The 19,213-nt window shown below is 41.1% G+C and overlaps 2 protein-coding genes and 1 pseudogene across 3 annotated transcripts in view; 2 read left to right on the top strand and 1 right to left on the bottom strand.

Moving 5' to 3' along the window:
- Positions 1-33: 33 nt before the first annotated feature.
- On the bottom strand, positions 34-12,601 carry BTBD18 (BTB domain containing 18). The gene is made up of 2 exons (XM_077116206.1): positions 12,415-12,601; positions 34-2,663 (listed from the first exon to the last, which is right to left on the bottom strand). Exons 1-2 carry the CDS (start codon positions 12,536-12,538, stop codon positions 595-597), a joined length of 2,193 nt encoding a protein of 730 aa, XP_076972321.1. The 5' UTR covers positions 12,539-12,601; the 3' UTR covers positions 34-594.
- On the top strand, positions 6,365-7,361 carry LOC143646316 (transcription elongation factor A protein 1 pseudogene; annotated as a pseudogene).
- Positions 12,602-14,359: 1,758 nt separating the features above from the next.
- CTNND1 (catenin delta 1) overlaps positions 14,360-19,213 on the top strand; it is a 51,047-nt gene continuing 46,193 nt past the window's right edge. The window contains exon 1 of one of the 2 annotated variants that reach the window (XM_077116194.1): positions 14,360-15,081. Coding sequence is in view for 1 of the 2 variants with exons in the window: in XM_077116201.1 (XP_076972316.1) it covers positions 15,037-15,081 (45 nt within the window). In the remaining variant the exon portion in view is untranslated. The remainder of the gene's footprint in view (positions 15,082-19,213) is intronic. The other variant, XM_077116201.1, reaches the window with a different exon arrangement.

Genomic DNA, 19,213 nt, shown 5'->3' with positions numbered 1-19,213 from the left:
TTTTTTTAAAAAACAACATATTTTCAACTCACTTCTTGGAAGTGATGATGGAAGTACACCTCCCTGGGTCCCTAGGAAGTTTTGGCTAGACTTCCCATGATGGCATTTAGAAAGCCACACACACACACACACACACACACACATACACACATACAAGGTACTGGACCACATCTCTTCACTCCCATCTGTTTAATGTTCTGCCACTAACACCCCCACACTGAGACATTTCCTTTTACACAGAATCCACGCCACAGAGGATGTTCTTTCTCAACTTCTACTTAATTAGCCTCATGACCTTGGAGAGCTATCCTCAGCAGTTAATTCTGGCTCACTGGAGTTGGGGACCACTGTGTATTGTTTCACTTATCTGTCACTAACTGGAAAATAGACCGGAGAAAAGGTTCAAGTTCATAATTTTCCACCCATGGTACTACTTAACTACTACCTGGTTCCAAAGGCTGGGGAGGGGACAAAGGTACCTAGAAAGGCCTGCCTCTTGTGTTGAGAGGAGAGGGCATGTGCTAGCCTCTGCCAGTACACCTTTTGCTAGCCAAAATTTCCCACCAGGGCCCTGAACCTGCCTTCCCCCTTCCACTACGTCAGTATATCTATCTCTGTTTCTGACTCTGAGGAAGGGTCAGGCCATACAGAGGGAATGCTGGTGGGTACCGGCCTGCCCTCCGTTGTCCAGTCCACCACATCAATTTCTTCCTCTTCAGGACTAGCAGGAGGTGGGCTGAGAATCTCAGAGTTGCCAAACATCTCCTTGCCTGCCTCTGGAGCAGGGTACAATATCTCATCCATAGTAAGGGACACTTCCAGCCCAGTCTCAACCCAGTTTGAACAGGGAGGGGAGAGGTCTCCATAGGACCTTTGGGGAAGATCAAGGGAGTCGACGTGAAGAAGTTTGTTTCCCTGACCATCCAATGGCTGGGACGTGGTAATTTCAAGTTCTGAAGTCCAAGAGTCTCCCACTGAAAGCACCTCCCTTTCACTTATCTCAGGTGGCATGACAAGGGGGCTAAGGGGCTCAACTGGTTCTTTGTTCTCAGAGGGCATGACAAGAGGACTAAGAGGCTCAACTGGTTCTTTGTTCTGACAAACAGGTTCCTTTTCCAATCCTGTGAGCTCCCTGGGCCAGAGTTCCAAGTCTGGCAAACACCATTCTTCCCCTTCATTCCAGTTCTTCCCTGTTTCTGTCAGGTGATAACTGGGGCTCCTACAGCCCTCAGCTCCAAGACTCTCCAGAGACCCTATAGGTGGCTCAATGTCAGAGTCACAAAGCATAAAGTCCAGGATCTCCTCCAGCTCACTGGTGGCAGCAGCACTTGTGATTCGGTACTCCTCAGCTTCACAGGGCTGCCCAAGCAGGGCTGTGTCAAAAGTGTAGGGTTCTCTGCAGTCAAGACCCAACACAGGTACCTTCCCTACCAGCTCTGGACTGGACCCAAACTCAGACTTCACCACTGGGTGTTCTGGGGAGTGGCCAGCAGAAAGCAAAATGTCTTGTAGTCTGGAGCACATAGGGGAGTCCTGATATAGGTCTATTTGAGCAGATGACATTCCCTGCTCATTAACTGAGGAAGGCTGAGTCCCTGGAGGCTCTTCTAAATCTTCCCCAGGTTCTGGGATCTGGGGGCTATCCTGATAGTCTTTGAGGGGAGGTTCCTGCACCACCTCCCAGCAGGTCCCATTGACAATCTTCCGAAGTTTCACTCTCCCAACCTGTCCCTCCTCTGCAGAGTCCGAGTTAGGTGCCCTGCCTTCAGGGCTCCGCTTTTTGTTCCCACCTGTCTTTCCAAGACCAGATGGACTTGGGGTACTCTGTAGAGGACTAGCTCTTCCCAGCTTCTGCTTGTCCTCTGGTGCTTCTTTATTTATACTCCTCTGCCGCCAAAGACGGCGACCAGGGACTGTGGTCACTGAGCTGGGTCCACTTAAAATGCTGGGAGGCTTAGATGTACAGACATCAGGAGATGGCTTTGAGCGACTCAGCCTGATCTTTCTGGGCAACAGTCGCTCGTCCACAGAAGGGTACAAACTAGGTGGGGAGAGTGCTGTAGGGCCAAGGTCAGGGTCACACTTGTTCTCCTTAGGCCCCTGACTGTGGCTTGAAGGTGAAGAGCTTTTTTCTTGTGGAGTTGGGCAGGCTCTGGCCCTCCTCTTGAGCAGAAGAGTGCCAGACAAGCTTTCTGTGTTCTGGGTGCTTTTCTCCTGGGGCTCTTCTTCCTTCCCCAAGGGCTTCAATCTTACTGTCCCAGGAGGACAGGGAGTCTGGGTAACAGGCAGTGGAGTTCGAGGGCGGCGGCTGGACGCCACCACCCTGGCAGAGATTGGTGCAGCACTTGGAGGTTGTAAGCACTCCCGGTTCAGTCTTCGGCCCTGAGGGACCTTCACCAGCTTTCCACCCTCTAGCTGCAGGGATTCTAGCTCAGATACACGGAGCTGACGGGCAGCAGAAAGCACATCCTGGGCTTCTTCTCGAGACAGTTCCATCTCTGAGGTATACAAGAAGTCTACCAACTTCCTTAGTGTTGTAATTTTCAGGCCCCCCAGCTCTAGCACCACCTTCCGTCCCTGAGCTGGCCTCTCCTGCTCCAGGCGCTCTGTGAAGAAGGGGCTGCAGGCTGACAGGATACAACAATGGGCTGGAATTGCCTCACCTGTTGGGAAACCCAAACACACAAAGTGGTGAAGTAGAAGGCTAAATTTGTTCCTTCTGCCTGTCTGGAATCTTCTCCCATTACCTTTTGCCTAACTTGTTCTTATCCTTTCAAGTCTAGCTTAGATATCACTTCCTTCAGAAAACCTTTCACCACCACACCCCAAGACTGGATTAGGTGCTCTTAGGCCACAGAGAAGTATTCTGCAGGTATCACAGCACTTACCTATCTGTATTATAATCTCTTTCACTGTACTAAACTCTGTGAGGGCAGGGACTATGTCTGTCTTGCCTGCTAAGGTAAATTCAGTGCTTGACCGAGTTGGGGGTGAAATACTTGCTATATATATATACATACACACACATATGTATAAAAACATATATACACATATACATACATATACACACACACACATATATGTATATATACATATATATATATATTACTCACATGAGGGTTTTAAAAAGATTTTATAGAAGCAGCTTGTGGTTAGAGCACTGCTTGGATAAGCTGTCTGCTTGCCCAAAGCAAACAAGCCAACTGTCTTGCTTTAGAGGCAACTGGTTCACCTCTCCTAAGCACTACCTAGCAGACAGTGGCCTGTCCTGAGCCACTGTCTCTCATTCTATGGGTACTTCCCGGGCAACCTTGGTCTCTACCAAGGTTTCAGTTACCAAAGGTTTGCTGATGACTCGTGGATCCATACCTCTGCCAGGTCTCTCCTAAGATATTAAACATGCCATAACCTGCATAACTACATGGATGTCTTATGAGCAAATCCAATGCAACCGTTCCAGAAAATGAACTCGTCATTCCCCACCTCCAAAAAACTTCCCCTATGCTTCCTACATCAAAATGAAATATCACACATTCACTCAGTTGCCCAAGCCTAAAAACTAGGAGTCAATTTTGTTTTCCTTCTCCCTTGCCCACTACATCTAATCAAACACCAGTTTTAAAAAATGTTAATACTTTTGAGTGTTTATTATGTGCCAGGCATTGTTCTAAAGGTTTCACCAGTATTAATTCATTTAATTCTCATTGCAACTCTCTGAAAGAGCTACTAATATTATAGATGAGTAATTTGAGGTGTGGCTAAGTAACATGCCCACAATTATACAGTTAATAAGTTACAGAGACAAGATTTGACCTCAGGTAGTCTGGCTACGGAATCAGCAAGTTTTGTAAATTCTCTTTAATATCTGATAAGCTATACATTTCTCTCCATTCTCAATATTACCATCTTAAGTCAGCCACCTTTCCCTCCTGGATTATGAAGGAGTCTCTTATGTGGGCCCATCCAAAATCCAGTATTTCTTCTCTTGTGGCCTGAGTGCGCATTCTAACACTGGTCTGATCAAGTCACCTCCTGCTTAAAACCTTTCAACACATTTCTCAGTGTCCTGAGGACAAGTCCTACCTCCTTTGCATGACACTTCAGACCTTACATGACTGCTAATTTCGTCAGCCACATCTCTGGTCAATACACCTCTTGTCTGTGCTCCAGCCATACTGAACCACTAACAAATCCCTGGTCCCATCTCTGAATCTCTGTACATGCTGTTCTCTTTGGAAAAGTTTTCCCCATTTGTTTCTACTTCTGTTTGTCATTTAGGTCGCTCCTAAGGGGTCATTTCTACAGAGAAAATTGCCCTAAACCACTTCCCTCAACCTCCCCAAGTCTGTGAAAGATGTTTTTATTTTTTGCTCCTATATCAACCTATTATGTGCCCCATTATATTATTGATTCTACTGCACAGTAATTGCCTGGTTACTTGACTCTCTCCCCCTGAAACGATTTCCTTAAGGCTAGGGACTTTTATCTTATATATACTGCATCCATGTCTATGCTCAAAGGACTCTTGGCAGATTTTTGTTTGTTTTTGAATTAAAGAATGAATCCCAGCTCTGCATTTCCTAATACAACCAATGAACAAGTCATTTAAGTTTCTAGGCCTCAATTCACTCATCTATAGAACTGGAACCATTGACATTATTTAACTCACAAGGCTGTTACAGGAATCAAATAAGGGGGCATACATGATACAAAATAAGCCAGAAACAAAAGAGTAAATATTGTATGGTTTCTTTTAGAAAATACTTATAAGAAAATTTGGGGCCTATATTGTAAGCTCTTACAGCAGGCACATTTAATCCAGAGCTGTAATTGTTATTTCTAGATTTTGAGAGGCTGTGCTATATATGTAGAATGTGGTATTTTCCTGGAATTTTGGGTACCTGTGTGACACCTAAGACTCAGAGTAGGAGTTCTGCAGGTCTGAATGTCAGCCTTGTCACATACAGCAACTGTTAATGAAACTGAAAAAGATATCAGGCTTCAATTAGAGGTAAGAACCAAGCCGATCAGGTCACTACTAAGGTAAATCAGAATACAGGGGTAAGGAGGACATTGTCTATATTTTAGAACTTCACCTACGGTATGACACCAAAGGAAAAAAGGTTTACTTTGTTCAAACCTAAATTTTCTGTAGCATATAATCTAACTCAACCTGTCTAGATCATTTAAACAACCAAAACACATGGAGCCAGAATGGGGAATGAGGGTTTCTAATTCTGTAGCTTAATATAATGCCCAGATACATCCTAGAGTATGCTGAGAATATAATTAAAAGGTATTGGCAAAGTCCCTTGAGGGACTGGAGAAAAAATATAGATCCATTAAACTTTACCACTCTGATACTGCCTCAAACATTAGGGACTTTTAAATCAATAGGCCAAACCCTTTATCTTGCAGGTTGCTCTTGTGAAGCTTATTTATGTAGCAGAAAAGCTAAGCCTATCTATAGTTATATGCAAGAGTTACTTTCAGAGGACCTCTTTTGTTGCTCAGATGTAGCCTCTCTCTAAGCTCAGTTCTACAAGCAAAATCATTACTCCTCCCGATATGTGGGACATGACATCCAGGGGTGAAAGTCTCCCTGGCAACATGGGATATGTATCCCAGGGATGAGACAGGCCCTGGCACCGTGAGACTGACAATGCCTTCCTGACCAAAAGGGGAAAAAAATTATGTGCCAGTTTGAAGCTACTATGTACCCCAGAAAAGCCATGTCCTTTAATCCTCTTTCAGTATTACTGGGTGGAATCTTTTTTGATTGTTTCCATGGAGATATAACCCACCCAATTGTGGATGGTAACTTTTGATTAGATCGTTTCTATGGAGATATCTCACCACCCATTCAAGGTAGAGTTGGTTACTGGAGCCCTTTAAGAGGTAACCATTATGGAAAAAGCTTTAGAGCCACCAGAACCAAAAGAGCCCACAAAGCTGGAAACCTTTGGAGCAGAAGGAAAATGCCCCCTGGGAAAGCCTTATGAAAGGAGAAGAGAAAGCTAGCAGATGTTGCCATGTGCCCTCCCAGCTGAGAGAGAAACCTGAACTTCAATGACCCTTTCTTTGGAGTTAAGCCATTTTTCCCCTGATGCCTTAATTTGGATATTTTCATGGCCTTAGAATGGTAAACTTGCAATTTAATAAATTCCCCCCCCCCTTTTTTTTGGGTGCATGGTCTGGGAATCGAACCCGGGTCTCCCACATGAAAGGCGGGCATCCTAACCACTAAACTACCATGCACCCTAAATTCCCTTTTTTAAAGCCATTCTGTTTGCGGTAAATTGCATTCGGCAGCTTGCAAACTAGAACAAATTGTAACAAAATAAGGTATCAGTGGGCCTGCCCCATGAGGCTCGCCAAGTGAGTGAACAAGAACAAGAACGCGGCTGGAGTACTGGATTTGCTGAAGGAGGTTAAGAATATTCCCAGGACTCTGGAATTATTGCAGTCCAAGAGAATAGGAATGTCAGTTAATGCTATTCACAAGCAGAATACAGATGAAGAAGTTACATCCTTAGCAAAGTCTCTCCTCAAATCCTGGGAAAAATTACTAGATGGACTGTCAACTGATATAGGCTCTGAAGAAAAGAAAAAAAAACCTCCCATGACATTGCAGAACAGCCCTGATGCAAGATAAGAAAGTAGCTCCAGTGGCAGCATAAGCAGCAGAAAGGATGAGACAAATGTTTGAGATACTCACATTTTATCTTTTCCTCGGGCACCAAGCACTTCTGATTTTGCACAATTAAAGTGTAGAGAGATGCTTGCTGCAGCTCTCCAAACAGGAGATGACTACATTGCTATTGGAGCTGATAAGGAAGAATTAAGATCTCAAATTGAGGAAGCTATATATCAAGAAATAAGGAATACCGACATGAGATACAAAAATAGAGTACAAAGTAGGATATCTAATCTTAAGGATGCAAAGAATCCAAATTTAGGGAAAAATGTACTGTGTGGGAATATTTCTCCTGACTTATTTGCTAGAATGACAGCAGAGGAAATGGCTAGTTATGAGCTCAAAGAGATGCAGAAATACATGACCGAAGAAACCATCAGAGAGCATCAAATGGCCAAAACGGGTGGAACCCAGACTAACTTGTTCACATGTGGCAAATGTAAAAACAACTGTACTTACATTCAGGTATAAACCCATAGTGCTGATGAACTAATGACAACATTTGTTGTCTGTAAGAAATGTGGAAATCGATGGAAGTTCTGCTGAGTTGGGAGAATTGGCAAGATGTCTGGACTATTAAGAAAATGGATTTTGTAATTAGCTTTAAAACTCTGCCAAGCAACTAGTTTTCTGACAAATCAGATTTTTAAAGCAGCATACATCCCTTGGGTTAGTCTATTTTTTGACATAACATCCGTTCCTTAAATGCCTTCTGTTTCAGACAGCAGTAGGGAGACCATATAATAATTGTATGGTATCTGTTTCAGAATACTTTTTTCATTTTTATAAGTAAGTTGATATTAAACTTTTATCAGTTAAACTGTTGGCACTCCATTTTTTCTTTTCTTCTTAAAGGAAAATGTACCTCACCTTTTTTACAGTATGAAACATTACACTAAAAATGCTATTCTTTTCTGTTTATACGTAAATGGAAATTACATTATTTCCATTTTGGCATGTACCTGCAAATATCAGAGAAGAAGAAAAGGTAATATAATTTTAGGTTTATCAAATATGATGTGTATTCAAATAATACTTGACCAGCTTATCTGAATTGTATATATATTTGAATCAGCATATGAATTTGATTTTAATTGCAGTGTTCTCAAGTATGGGATAATTAGATATTTTGCAATTGTAACTAACCATGATCATAGTTTCTTGTAATTTCTTGTACATGTACTTGTTCGTAATAGATTTTACTTTTGGAAACATGACTTTACCTTGTTGAAATCAGTTGGGTTTTGTTGTTTGTTTGCCTGTTTCATTTTGTAATTGATTTTAGTTTTGCAGAAGAATGCTGTCATAGTTTAGTATGTTTTTTTCATAAATGCCAGCATAGGCAAAGAATGAAAGCTTTCGACCATTTTTGTCCTTCATAGGAAGACATGCTGGGAGGAAAATGTTAGCATTTTATTATAAAGTAGTTAATGTAAACAGTTCAAGACTTGACTTTGATTTGGAAATCCACACTGACCTAGGAGTAAGCTTAAGGATTGTATAAGCTATTAAAGCTGTGGTCTTTCCATATGGAGGTTGAAGGTAAATATTTTTGTCCTGAGTTTTATTTGTTGATTTTCTCTGTTACATGTTGTATGAGGTTGAACAGACTGGGTATGGGCTGCAATGCAAGCTGTCTTATATACAGCTCTGGCAGTTAAATTGTACTTTTTGTTGTGGGGTGTACATTTGTTCTATCAGGTTCTGTGATTGTGCACTTGCTCTGGTGCCTCTGAAAGGCCACTGTTACAAAGGCTACATGTTATCCCACTCAATGTGCATTCTGTCAGATGCTGCTAAAGAGACCTGAGTCCATGCCTGATACTCCCCTCCACTCCCCCTTTTTTCCCCATGTCTTATTGCAAATCAGTTTGATATAATACAGAAAACAATATTTAAACATCCATGTTAAGACCCATACTTGTAAAATTTGGCCCCCTGCCACCAGCCCATTTTTACTTTGTGAGTTCAAAGTAATCTACTGCATTGTTACTTAAAAAATAAAGTGCATTTTTGGAAAGAATGAGTTTAAGAAAGGAGTAAAATTACTCCCACTTTTAAATTAAGTCATTCATTTTTAAATTTGTAATTCAATACAGTTTCTTGTTGTTTTAAAAAAAAGTTAGCTGAGAGAGCTTAAATAGAGTCAAGAGGCTATTCTGGAGCCTACTCTTATATAAGCTTCGGCTAGATATTGCTATTTACTATGGTTTGCAAACCTCAACCAAAACCATTCATGCCAATCCTAAAAGAACGCCTAGGGCTCTGAGACTCTATAAAAATTCCATGCACTATGATTACTTTCTACTAATCTACAACCTCAAGAGGGGTTCCTAGGCCAGATAAATCCTGAAACCCAGAGGGGTCAGCCTCTCTGGAACATCAATTAGCTCCATCCCCATCCCATATTATCAACTGCCCTTTCCAACATGAAAAAGTTAGAATGGGCATAGTCTAAAAACCCCTAAAGACTGGGAAAAAGATCAAAGGAGAAGGAGAAGTTAGAGAAAATAGGAGTTAACAAATAAGTATGACTGCTGAATCATTATATTGATACTCCTTTTAGTCTCCATTGTCAACAGCTAGAAGGAAAAACCTAAAATTGTCAAACTGTAACCCATACCAACTCTGAAATCTGTTCTATAACTGCTTGTTATAATGTACTTTGAAATTTATTGCTTTTTTGTATATGTTAAATTTAACAATTAAAAAAGAGAATTAAATGAGATACTATACCATATGTACTCTGTAAACTGTAGAGCGCTACACAATGCTGATTGCCATAATCTTATTATAAATAAAGAAACTGAGTCCCAGATGAAGTTACTTGCCCGCTTGTCACTTACTGAATAACAAAACTAAATAATTAAACTCAACTTGAGCCTTGTACATTATACTGGGTTCCACCTCATCTGATTAAATATTTCAAGTATTTAGAGAAGAGGTGGAAATAAGCTATAAATTTTTTAGTTCTAACAACAACAAAAATCACTGATTTGAAGGCAAGAAAAAAATTAAATTAAGCAACAGCTTAGTGAGAAAATGGAAAATATATAATAGTTTCATCTAACAATTAAACCATGTTTAGCACATTCAAAAAGCCCTGTTTTAAGTGCTTTATATATGTTAACTCTTAATCTTCACAACCATCACTTTAGGATATTACTATCCACGTTTTATAGAATTTCTCGCTTACGAAACTCTATAATTAGTTTTGTTTTACAAGGCTGAAAAGTACAGTCACAATTTCTCTCTTGAAAACAGTAACTGTCCTAAAAACAGTTCTTTACTAAGTAGCTTATAGTGCTCAAAGATGGTAATAACTATGGTAGCAACTAAAAGAATAAAATATCTAGGAATAAAGTTAAACAAGGATGTAAAGGACTTGTATTCAGAAAGCTACAAATTATTACTGAAGGAAATTAAAGAAGACCTAAGTAAATGAAAGATATAGTGACAGAAGACTTAATAGGTTAAGATGCTAAAAACACCCAAAGTGATCTACAGATTTAATGCAATGCCTGTCAAAATTCCAAAGGCCTTCTTCACAGAAATTGACAAGCTAATAGTCAAATTTATACAGAAGGGAAAGGGACCTGAAGAGTAAAAAACATCCCGAAAAAGAAGAACAAAGTTGAAGGACTCATACTTTCCAATTTCAAATTTATTACAAAGCTAGAGTAACCCAAACTGTGTGGTACTGGCATGAGGACAAACATAAAGACCAATGGAAAATAAGTGAGAGTTCAGAAATAAACCCACACATCTATGGCAAATTTGTTCAAGGCAGACAAGGTTACTCAATGGGGAATGAAAAATTTCTCCAAAATGGTGCTGGGGAAACTGGATATCCATGTGCAAAAGAATGAAAGTGGACTTCTACCTCACACAACATACAAAAATTAATTCAACAAGGATCAAAGATCTAAATATATGAGTTAAAAACTATAAAATTCTTAGACAAAAACACAGGGAAAGATCTTCAAAACCTTGTCTTAGGCAATAAATTCTTAGACTTTACATGGAAAGCAAAAGCAACATCAAAAAAATGTTTTTAAAACATTAAAATTAAAAACTTTTTGTGCATTAAAGGACATTATCAAGAGAGTGAAAGGACATCATCAAAAAAGTGAAATGACAACCAACAGAATGGGAGAAACTATTTGGAAACCAGAAATCTCATCAGGGTTTGATATCCAGAATATATAAAGAACTCCTACAATTCAAGAAAGACAAACATTTAAAAATGGGTAAAGTACATGAATAGACATTTCTCCAAAGAAGATATACAAATGGTTAATTAGCACATGAAAAGAGGCTGAACATGATTAGCCATTAGGGAAATAGAGTGAGATGCCATTTCATACCTACTAGAATGGCTGTTATTAAAAATACTGAAAGTAAGTGCTGGTGAGGATGTGGAGAAATAGAAACCTTAGTACACTGTTGGTAGGAATGTAAAATGGTGTAGTTGCTGTGGAAAATAATGTGGTGGTTCCTCAAAAAGTTAAATACAGAACGACTCTGTGACCCCAGCAATCACACTTCTAGATGTATACCTAAAAGTATTGAAAACAGGGGCTTGAACAGATATTTAAACACTGATATTGACAGCAGCAATATTCACAATAGCCAAAAGATAGAATCAACCCAAACGTCCATTAGCAGATGAATGAACAAAACGTGGTATAGGCTATTAGCCTTAAAAAAGGAAGGGCGTTCTGATATATGCTACTATATGGATGAACCTTGAAGACATCATGCTGAGTGAAATAAATCGGACACAAAGGAAGAGATATTGTATGTAACCACTTAAATGAAAGAGCAAAAATATGCAAAATCATAGAGACAGAAAGTAGACTATAGGTTATGGTGGGGGTGAGAGAATGGGGAGTTAAGGCATAATAGGTACAGGATTTCTTTAGGGTAATGGGAAAGTTATGGTAATGGTTGGTGGTGAGGGTAGTGCAACCTTGCGAATGTGATTAATCCCACTGAATGATATGCTTGGGAGCTGTTGATATGAGAAAGTTCATGTTATATTTGTTTCCGTAAGAGAGAGAGAGACTAAAGAGACAATGGCAATTAAATTCAATACATGCTCCTGAACTGGATCTAATAATGGAGGAGAAAAGGCCCAAAAGGACATTATTGGGACAAAGAAAAAAACTGGAATATACACTGTAAACTTTATATCAATGTTAAATTTCTTGAACTTGTTAACTTCAGGTGGTTGGTAATATCCTCGTTCTTAGAAAATGACATGAAGTATTATGTATTTAAGGAGAATGATGTATACAACCCTCTTTCAAATGTTTAGAAAATAAAATATATAGATATAGATATATAGATAGCTAAATAGATTGATGGAGAGATGGACTGACAGCCACTGTGGCAAAATGTTAAAACTGGTGGTTCTTGGTATTCTGGATGGGATATGTTGGAGTTCTCCGTATGGCTTTTTTTTTTTTTTAAACATGGGTAGGCACCTGGAACTGAACTGGGTCTCCGGCATGGCAGGCAAGCTCTGTCACTGAGCCACTGTTGCCTACCCTCTCTGTATTACTTTGGAACTGTCCTGTTAGGTTTGAAATTATTTCAAAATAAAAATTTAAGAAAAAAAAATCTGGTAATAACATGTTTTCCCTCTCATCCCCTAGTCCTAAACTCATTTAACCTTATTTAAGTTTCCAATTGAGTCCCCACCAGTCTCTTACCTTCTGCCTGCAGAAGGACATCACAGAACACACCACTCTGTTGCTGGTGATGAAGCTGCAGAAAAGCTAGTCGGAGGAACCGTGGGTTCCTGTATAGGATTTTGGGACTGGCAGGAGAATACATGTTTGTAGTCTCTTAACAAACCTTCTATGTTTTCACAGATAAGATTCCTGTGGTGAGATAATATATTTTAGAGGCATGTTTATACCTTTTGTCTTTGAAATGGCAGGGAAATACAGAAAGTGAGAGATAACATGAGTGAGTGAAAAAATCCCAGAAGTTGTGCCAATGATATCTTAAGAAGGCAGAATATCATCATAATGGTTACATATAGGAGCTCAGAGATAAGCTTAGGTTTGAATCTTGGCTCTGTTATTTACTAGGCTAGCTGTACAATCCCAGGCAAATAGCCTAACTTCTCAGAGTTTCACTTTTCTCATCTATAAAATAAGAATAAGAGTACTTATGTCATAGGGCTGTTTTAAAGGTTAAATGAGCCAATGCATGTAAAATTGCTTAGCACAGTACATGCCGGGCACATGACTATTACCCAAGAAAGGTAACTTTTATTATCATTATTATTATTATCTTTTAACCTTCCTCATTCATATTACCATTGGAAATCAACCCTACTCATATTCTTCTGGAGCACAATAGTTCCATGGGTATAATCTTTAGATGAACCACTTCTGAAGAAACAGTATTGGGTATAAAATTATTTCTAGGGAGTCACACATCTTCTTGTCTCTAATCACGTTAACCAGCAGAGGGTGCACAGAAAAGAAGAGAAGCCTTGCTGGACGTGGTGGAAGGTCTCCCACAGAAATAAGAACACTGGCTACTCTTGGCTCAGAGGTTCCTGAACACAGTGAACCCAAATGACACTGGAAACTGGCAAATAATTTGGCCTTAAGGTTCCTTAGTGGTGAATTAACTATCCTGGGGCAAGGATAGTTAAGCTTCCTATCCCTCCCCAAACAAACTGCAAATCCTGACTTCAGGATTCCTACTTTTCCAGCTGGTTGCACTGAAATTCCCACACTCACTGCACAGCTGTGTCCCTTTACTGGCATGCAGTTTTCTGTCAGGTGGCACCGAGGGTTCTAATGCTTCAGGTCAGAACTGTCAGGAAAGAAAAGAGTGGACAGGAAAGGATAGGGCAACTCGGATCAGAGCCAACTGATCAGAGCCAACTGGATCAAAGCCAACTGATCTGGCAGCTATCCCAAGGACCCAAACCTAGGCCCTGGGGAAGCTTTCCAGCCCACGGACAAACGGCTTTGTCCCCAGGCCTAACCTGGAATCGATCTGCAGTAGGAGTTACTCTTGCCGTTTTCTCTGTGCTTGGGTCCTCTGTCCAGCCTGCCCTGCTGCCTCCCAAAGTCCAGCCTCTCCGCAGAAAGGTTTAGCAAAGCATCACAGGTAGGCCGACGGCCGGGGCAGTGCCCCTCCACCTCCAGAACCAAGGGAATCGGGGTTGCCGGCACGGGGCTTCAGGAAAGGCCCTGCAAAGCTGGGCGCCCCGCACGCCCCGGGCCCAACTCCTTTGAAGACAGACCTCTCGGCGCGCGAAGGTTTCTGGGAATGGAGCGTGGGTGATCCTGGGGGCCGGGATTCAGGGCTCGCCCTCACTGCCACCTCGAGGCCACATGGGGTTTGCAGTCACTCCCTGGTGCGTTCGTACGGCCACGGGCCACGGTGCCCACATGCACCGGGCAGCGGTGACAGCTAGCGCCCGAGGCCACGCGGCGAGACCACGAGTCACGCGCCGCGCCTACCTCGCGTGAGGAGCGTCGCGGGGGACGACGTCCTCGCCCCCCCCAAGCCGGCCTACGTCTGCCTGAGTACGTCCTCCCCATTGGCTGGAGGTTCCACGGAGAGCCAATCACAGGAGGAGGAGAGCTTTGGGCGGGAGGCTAACTCTCGAGGGACTTGAGGGCTGAGGAGAGACGTATGGCCAGGGCCAGCTCGGGAGGAACCCTCAGGGAAGCCGTCGTGTTCTCTGAGTTCGAGGAGGACACCCAGGAAAGAGGGTCACAGGCCCCGAGGCGGTTGAAGGACAGCTCCCTCTTCCCCCTGGAAGAGGCTGCTATAAGGGCTGCGGGCTTCATGGAGGAAAAAGTCTTTGGTGGTCTCTCTCTCACACATCGGCCCGCATCCCTCTAGCTCAGACATTCCTTTCCCAAGGCCAGGAATGTTCTGGAACAAGGTCATTGGGCTAGTTTTGAATTCGAGTGTTTCACTGAATCTACTCCCAGCCCCGGCCCCCGGAGAACTGGTGACCAAGAGGATTGCCCGAAATTCCCTTCAGGCGTGGTTCCTCCAGAGGTGATTTGTGTAGCGCAGTGTCTGTCTGGGAATAGGTGTTTTCAGGACTGGTCCTCAAAAGGAAATGATCTCAGGATTAAGCATTTGCACGGAATGACAGGCTGCGTGCGAAAGCTCCTGGCCAGCGGTTTCCTTGTGTGAGTGAAGCTCGGGATCCTGGTCTGGGGTATCGTCCCTCGGTGCATGTCCCGTGGCGTCCAGCCCTAGATGCACATGGCCGAGTCCAAAACCCCTGGTGACAAAGCGTGGTGAGTTGCGACCGAGCAGCCGCCACCGAGGCCCAGGAAAGGAAGATGTCCAAGAGAAGGGGAACCTGGAAAAGCACAGACCAGAGAGAGGTGAGTAGTGAAGTGTGCTCAAGTAGATCTTAAGTGGATCGATATCGAATCCCTTTTGAAAAAGGATTGGGGGTGGCACACTGACATATGGGAGGGCTGAGGCGGTGGGAAGGGATATTTCTAAGTCAAGTGGTTGGTATTTTTCCCTAGTTTGAGGCTTCTGCTCTTAGGGTGGAAAAAGAAAGGAGGAACAGAAGACATTGTCGGTTGCAGTTTGGTGAGGAAGCAGTTTGTGAAAGGACATAAAACTTAGCGGAATTTAGCAGTTGTCAGCAGCACACACCCCCAAAAGAAAGGCAGAAGAACAATGCTTGTTTTTGGCCTCTGTTGCTGTCAGAATCAAAACTTGATTAGGCTGGCAGAGGATCAGTATATGTGATTCTGTGGAAGTTGTAAAGAAAATATAAATATTACATCCCCTTATGGGTATATTTCCATCACTATTAAATTAATTTTCAAGAAGTCGGGAGGAATCAGTTTTTGTTTTTATTTTGAATCTAACATCATTTTAGTGAAATCTTGTGTTGGTGGAATTTCTAAAGGGAATGATAAATGCCAGTCCTACCCAGGGCTTCCAAAATGACAAACTTTTACACATTACACATAGTAATGTGTAGCTACCAGAGGGTAGAGAGGAGTAAAACTATTTTGTTTTCCTTTACGGGGATAGCCAGTGATTTTTTGAAGTTGAATTATTTTTATCTCCACTCCTTGGCCTTTCTAGTTTTAGTTTATTTTAGAAGATACAGCACAGCACCTTGCCCTGTGTAATAACCTTAATATTCCTTTTTTTTTTTTACATGGGCAGGCACCGGGAATCGAACCCCGGTCCTTTGGCATAGCAGGCAAGCATTCTTGCCTGCTGAGCCACTGTGGCTCACCCTAATATTTCTTTTTTAAACACCTTTTTCCCACTCTCTCAGTTCTCCCCTAATTTTTCACCATCTTATGGTATCTTGTGTTTCTGTGTATGTATGTATGTAGTGATGGTGGTGCGTGGGGGAGTTAAGCTTTGAGAGTTGCAAAACCAAGCTTTGGCTGAAATATTTCGTGCATTAAAAACAAAAAACAAAACAAGAAACAGAGACAGAAAAGGAGAAAAGAAGCATCTCAAACAAAAACAGCCCTGTGTCTCTAAAACATATATCCTCAACCCATTAACTTCTCTCCTTTTTTTTTTACTTCTATCACCATAGTCCAAGACCCCAACACTGCAGTTTGACCCCTACAACAGCCTTTGTCTGCTTGCTTTTCACTGTTTGCCCACTCTTTAATCTGTTTGTCACATAAGCAGCCAGATCTTTTCAAAACGTGAGTTAGATCATGTAATTATTCTGTTTAACCCCACAGGTTTTCCTCTATTTAAGAATAAAATCCAAATTATTTACTCTGACCTATAGAACCCTTCATACTCTGATCCTCATCAATTTCTCCATCCTTGTTTCTGACAAGTTCTGCCCAACGCAGTATTTTCAGCCCCACACCTCAGGGCTTTGGCATTTGCAGTTACCATTGCTCATATCCTCTCATGGTCGGCCTCTTATCATTCAGATTTCAGTTTAAAAGTCACCTCTTCAGAGGGTTTGTCCTTCACATCCTATCTAGAGTAAGCCTCAAGGGAGTCTCATCAATCTGTTTTAAATCTCCGCATAGCATTCCATCTGACATTATCTTACTTATTTATTAATCTTCTCTCCCCATCCTAGAATGTAAGCTTTATAAGAGCAGGAAACATGTCTATCTTATTATCCTTGACATCTACACCAGGACCTGACTCACTGTGGGTAATCAAAATAATCAGATGAAACTAGTCTTTTTGTTTTCTATTAACTGAGTGTAAACAGTTTTTCCCTCAGCCAGTGAAAATTAATGCTTGTGATGCCCTAATTTGAGATAGCTGTTTCAGAGAAAATTAAAGTTTAACGTCTTTTTCACTGTTAAATTATCTGTCTTGATTTGTATATCGTTCTATTTTGAATGTTATCCACAAATTTATTAATGTTTAATGACTTGTCCAGGACTACACAGCTAGGAAGCACAGAGACTTAAGCGATTCATTCAGCTGCTGCTAAGTAGGAGGTAGAAGGCTGAGCTCTGGAGGTCTACAGTGACCAAGGAAGATACTGGCCATGTCTTCGTGGAGTTTAACTTCTGGTATGAGAGGCAGGAAAACATACAGGCACAGATGAAAGAAAAAGGAAGGCAACATACTTAAAAGTGAAGGAAATAAGACTAATCCATCCATTTCTTGAAAATCCTAGAATATTCTAGAATATGACTCTGATCTAGAAACCAGTGAATCAACAAACATTATTTGTGCTGATTGTTTCCTTTGACAGTCATCTTTGGCTTTTGGACTTGCTGTAGAGGACCAGGAGTAAATGGAGAGTGGAGGAAGAAGATGTGATAAAGCAGTGAGAAAAAAATCTTAGAGACTTAAAGGCTGTTTATTTCTTACTCTCGTTTGTTTAAAGCCACCAGACAAGTGCTCTTCCAGCACCTCTGAGAGATGTCCTTTTTGACCACTGTAAACCAAATATGAGAGTCTGTGAGACTCGAGGTCAAATCTGCGGAGGTGGATAATGACTAGATGAACCTGATTTGAAAAGTACTCCTGATTTGAGGAGTGGAATTCCAGTTTGGATATATAACGAAAGGTCAGAAGTAATGTATTTAACATATTGAGTAAAAGTGGTATCTACCTTGAAAGCAGATAAAGATTTTGGCCTTATTCTGACTGAGAACGGTATAATGTGATAGACAGAGGATGGGTTTTGGAGTTAGACTGATGAAAGACTCACTTCTTAGATAATCTTAGGCAAGCTGCTAACCTTGCTAAGTCTTGATTTCTTCATGTATAAAATGGTGGTAATAGTATCTGCATTGTCGTATTTAAGAGGTTAGAGATGAGTGCGAAGTGTCTCTAATATGATAGGATGGTTGCTACTTCTGGGCAGTGTTGAGCCATTGAATGCTTTTGAACAGAATGGTTACTGATAATAATAATAATTCATTCTTACTGTGTTTATACTATATGCCATACATTTGTTTTAAGAACTTTATGCATATTGGTTTACAGTTACTATCCTCATTTTATAGTTAAGGAAAACATGGCTCAGAGAGATTATATATAACTTTCCAAAGGTGCATGATGGTCCACTGGAGTAAGTGTACTTACAGAGCTGGGCTTTGAAGTCAGGCAGCCTGACTGCAAGCCTGTGCTATTAACCACTATTCCAGTTATGAAAACTTGGTGAAGATTCACTTGGCAGAGTTTACAGGATAGATTTTAGATTTTTCAGTAAGAAAGAAAAAGGAAATCTTTAATTTATCATTATTATCTTTGTTTAAAAATCACGGAAAGACCATAAAATACTAATCTTTGTCAAACATATAAAAAATCCAGCCCATCTCCTTCATAACAAAGAAAATATTAAGGGTATCTCTGAACCCAGGAAAAAGTACCCCTACATTCATTTATTCAGGTTAAGTGTAAAAAGAGAAAGAATGTATGAACTATATCAACTTCAGCTTGGAGTTCACAAGGAAATGAAATTTTCTTAGGGCGAGCCTTACTTTTCTTTACACAAACTGTTAACTCCTCTAAATATATTGTGTGTTTATTGCTTTCCATTTTCTCTACCCCTCAAATCCACATTATTTTGATTTGGGATTAAATGGGAAGGCAGTGATTTTCCTCAACAGCTCAGTGGATTCAGTTCTTCTCAAATTGAAACTATAGAGACTAAAAACTGTTAATAAATCGAGACGTTTATTTTTTTCTCATTAGTTCTAATGCAATTAAACCAAGAAAATGAAATTAAGTTTACCTCACAAAATCTGCACCCATCCCTAATCTCAGTGAACAAATAGTAGTCATTTCCAGAATTTCTTTCTCCTTCCTTTGCTGTCTATGAGAAAATGCTTTAGGCTAGAAAGCAACAATCCTCACACTAGCAGGCAAATAAAATAAGCTCTTTTCTGTTTCCCCACCTGGAAAAGAAGGAAGAGGGAGTGAGAACTCCACCATCTAATTGAAGGCTTGAATTCTAAAACACCCTTTTTCCCTCAGCCCCCCTGGGGCTCTGCAGTAATTCCTCGGAGATTGTATGACTCTCCACTTTAAAGATAA

Source organism: Tamandua tetradactyla, chromosome 9, assembly GCF_023851605.1.
Source record: "Tamandua tetradactyla isolate mTamTet1 chromosome 9, mTamTet1.pri, whole genome shotgun sequence".
Lineage (NCBI taxonomy): Eukaryota > Metazoa > Chordata > Mammalia > Pilosa > Myrmecophagidae > Tamandua > Tamandua tetradactyla.
Note: the sequence above shows the minus strand (reverse complement) of the source record. Positions and strands in the feature narration are given on the sequence as shown.

What these genes read in the sequence shown, in the direction of transcription:
- BTBD18 (XM_077116206.1), bottom strand. Translation starts at nt 12,538, where the DNA reads ATGTATTCTCCTGCCAGTCCCAAAATCCTATACAGGAACCCACGGTTC. An exon ending in TGTCCTTCTGCAGGCAGAAG is followed by an intron (nt 2,664 to 12,414) that starts GTAAGAGACTGG and finishes GTTTCCCAACAG; the next exon opens with GTGAGGCAATTCCAGCCCAT.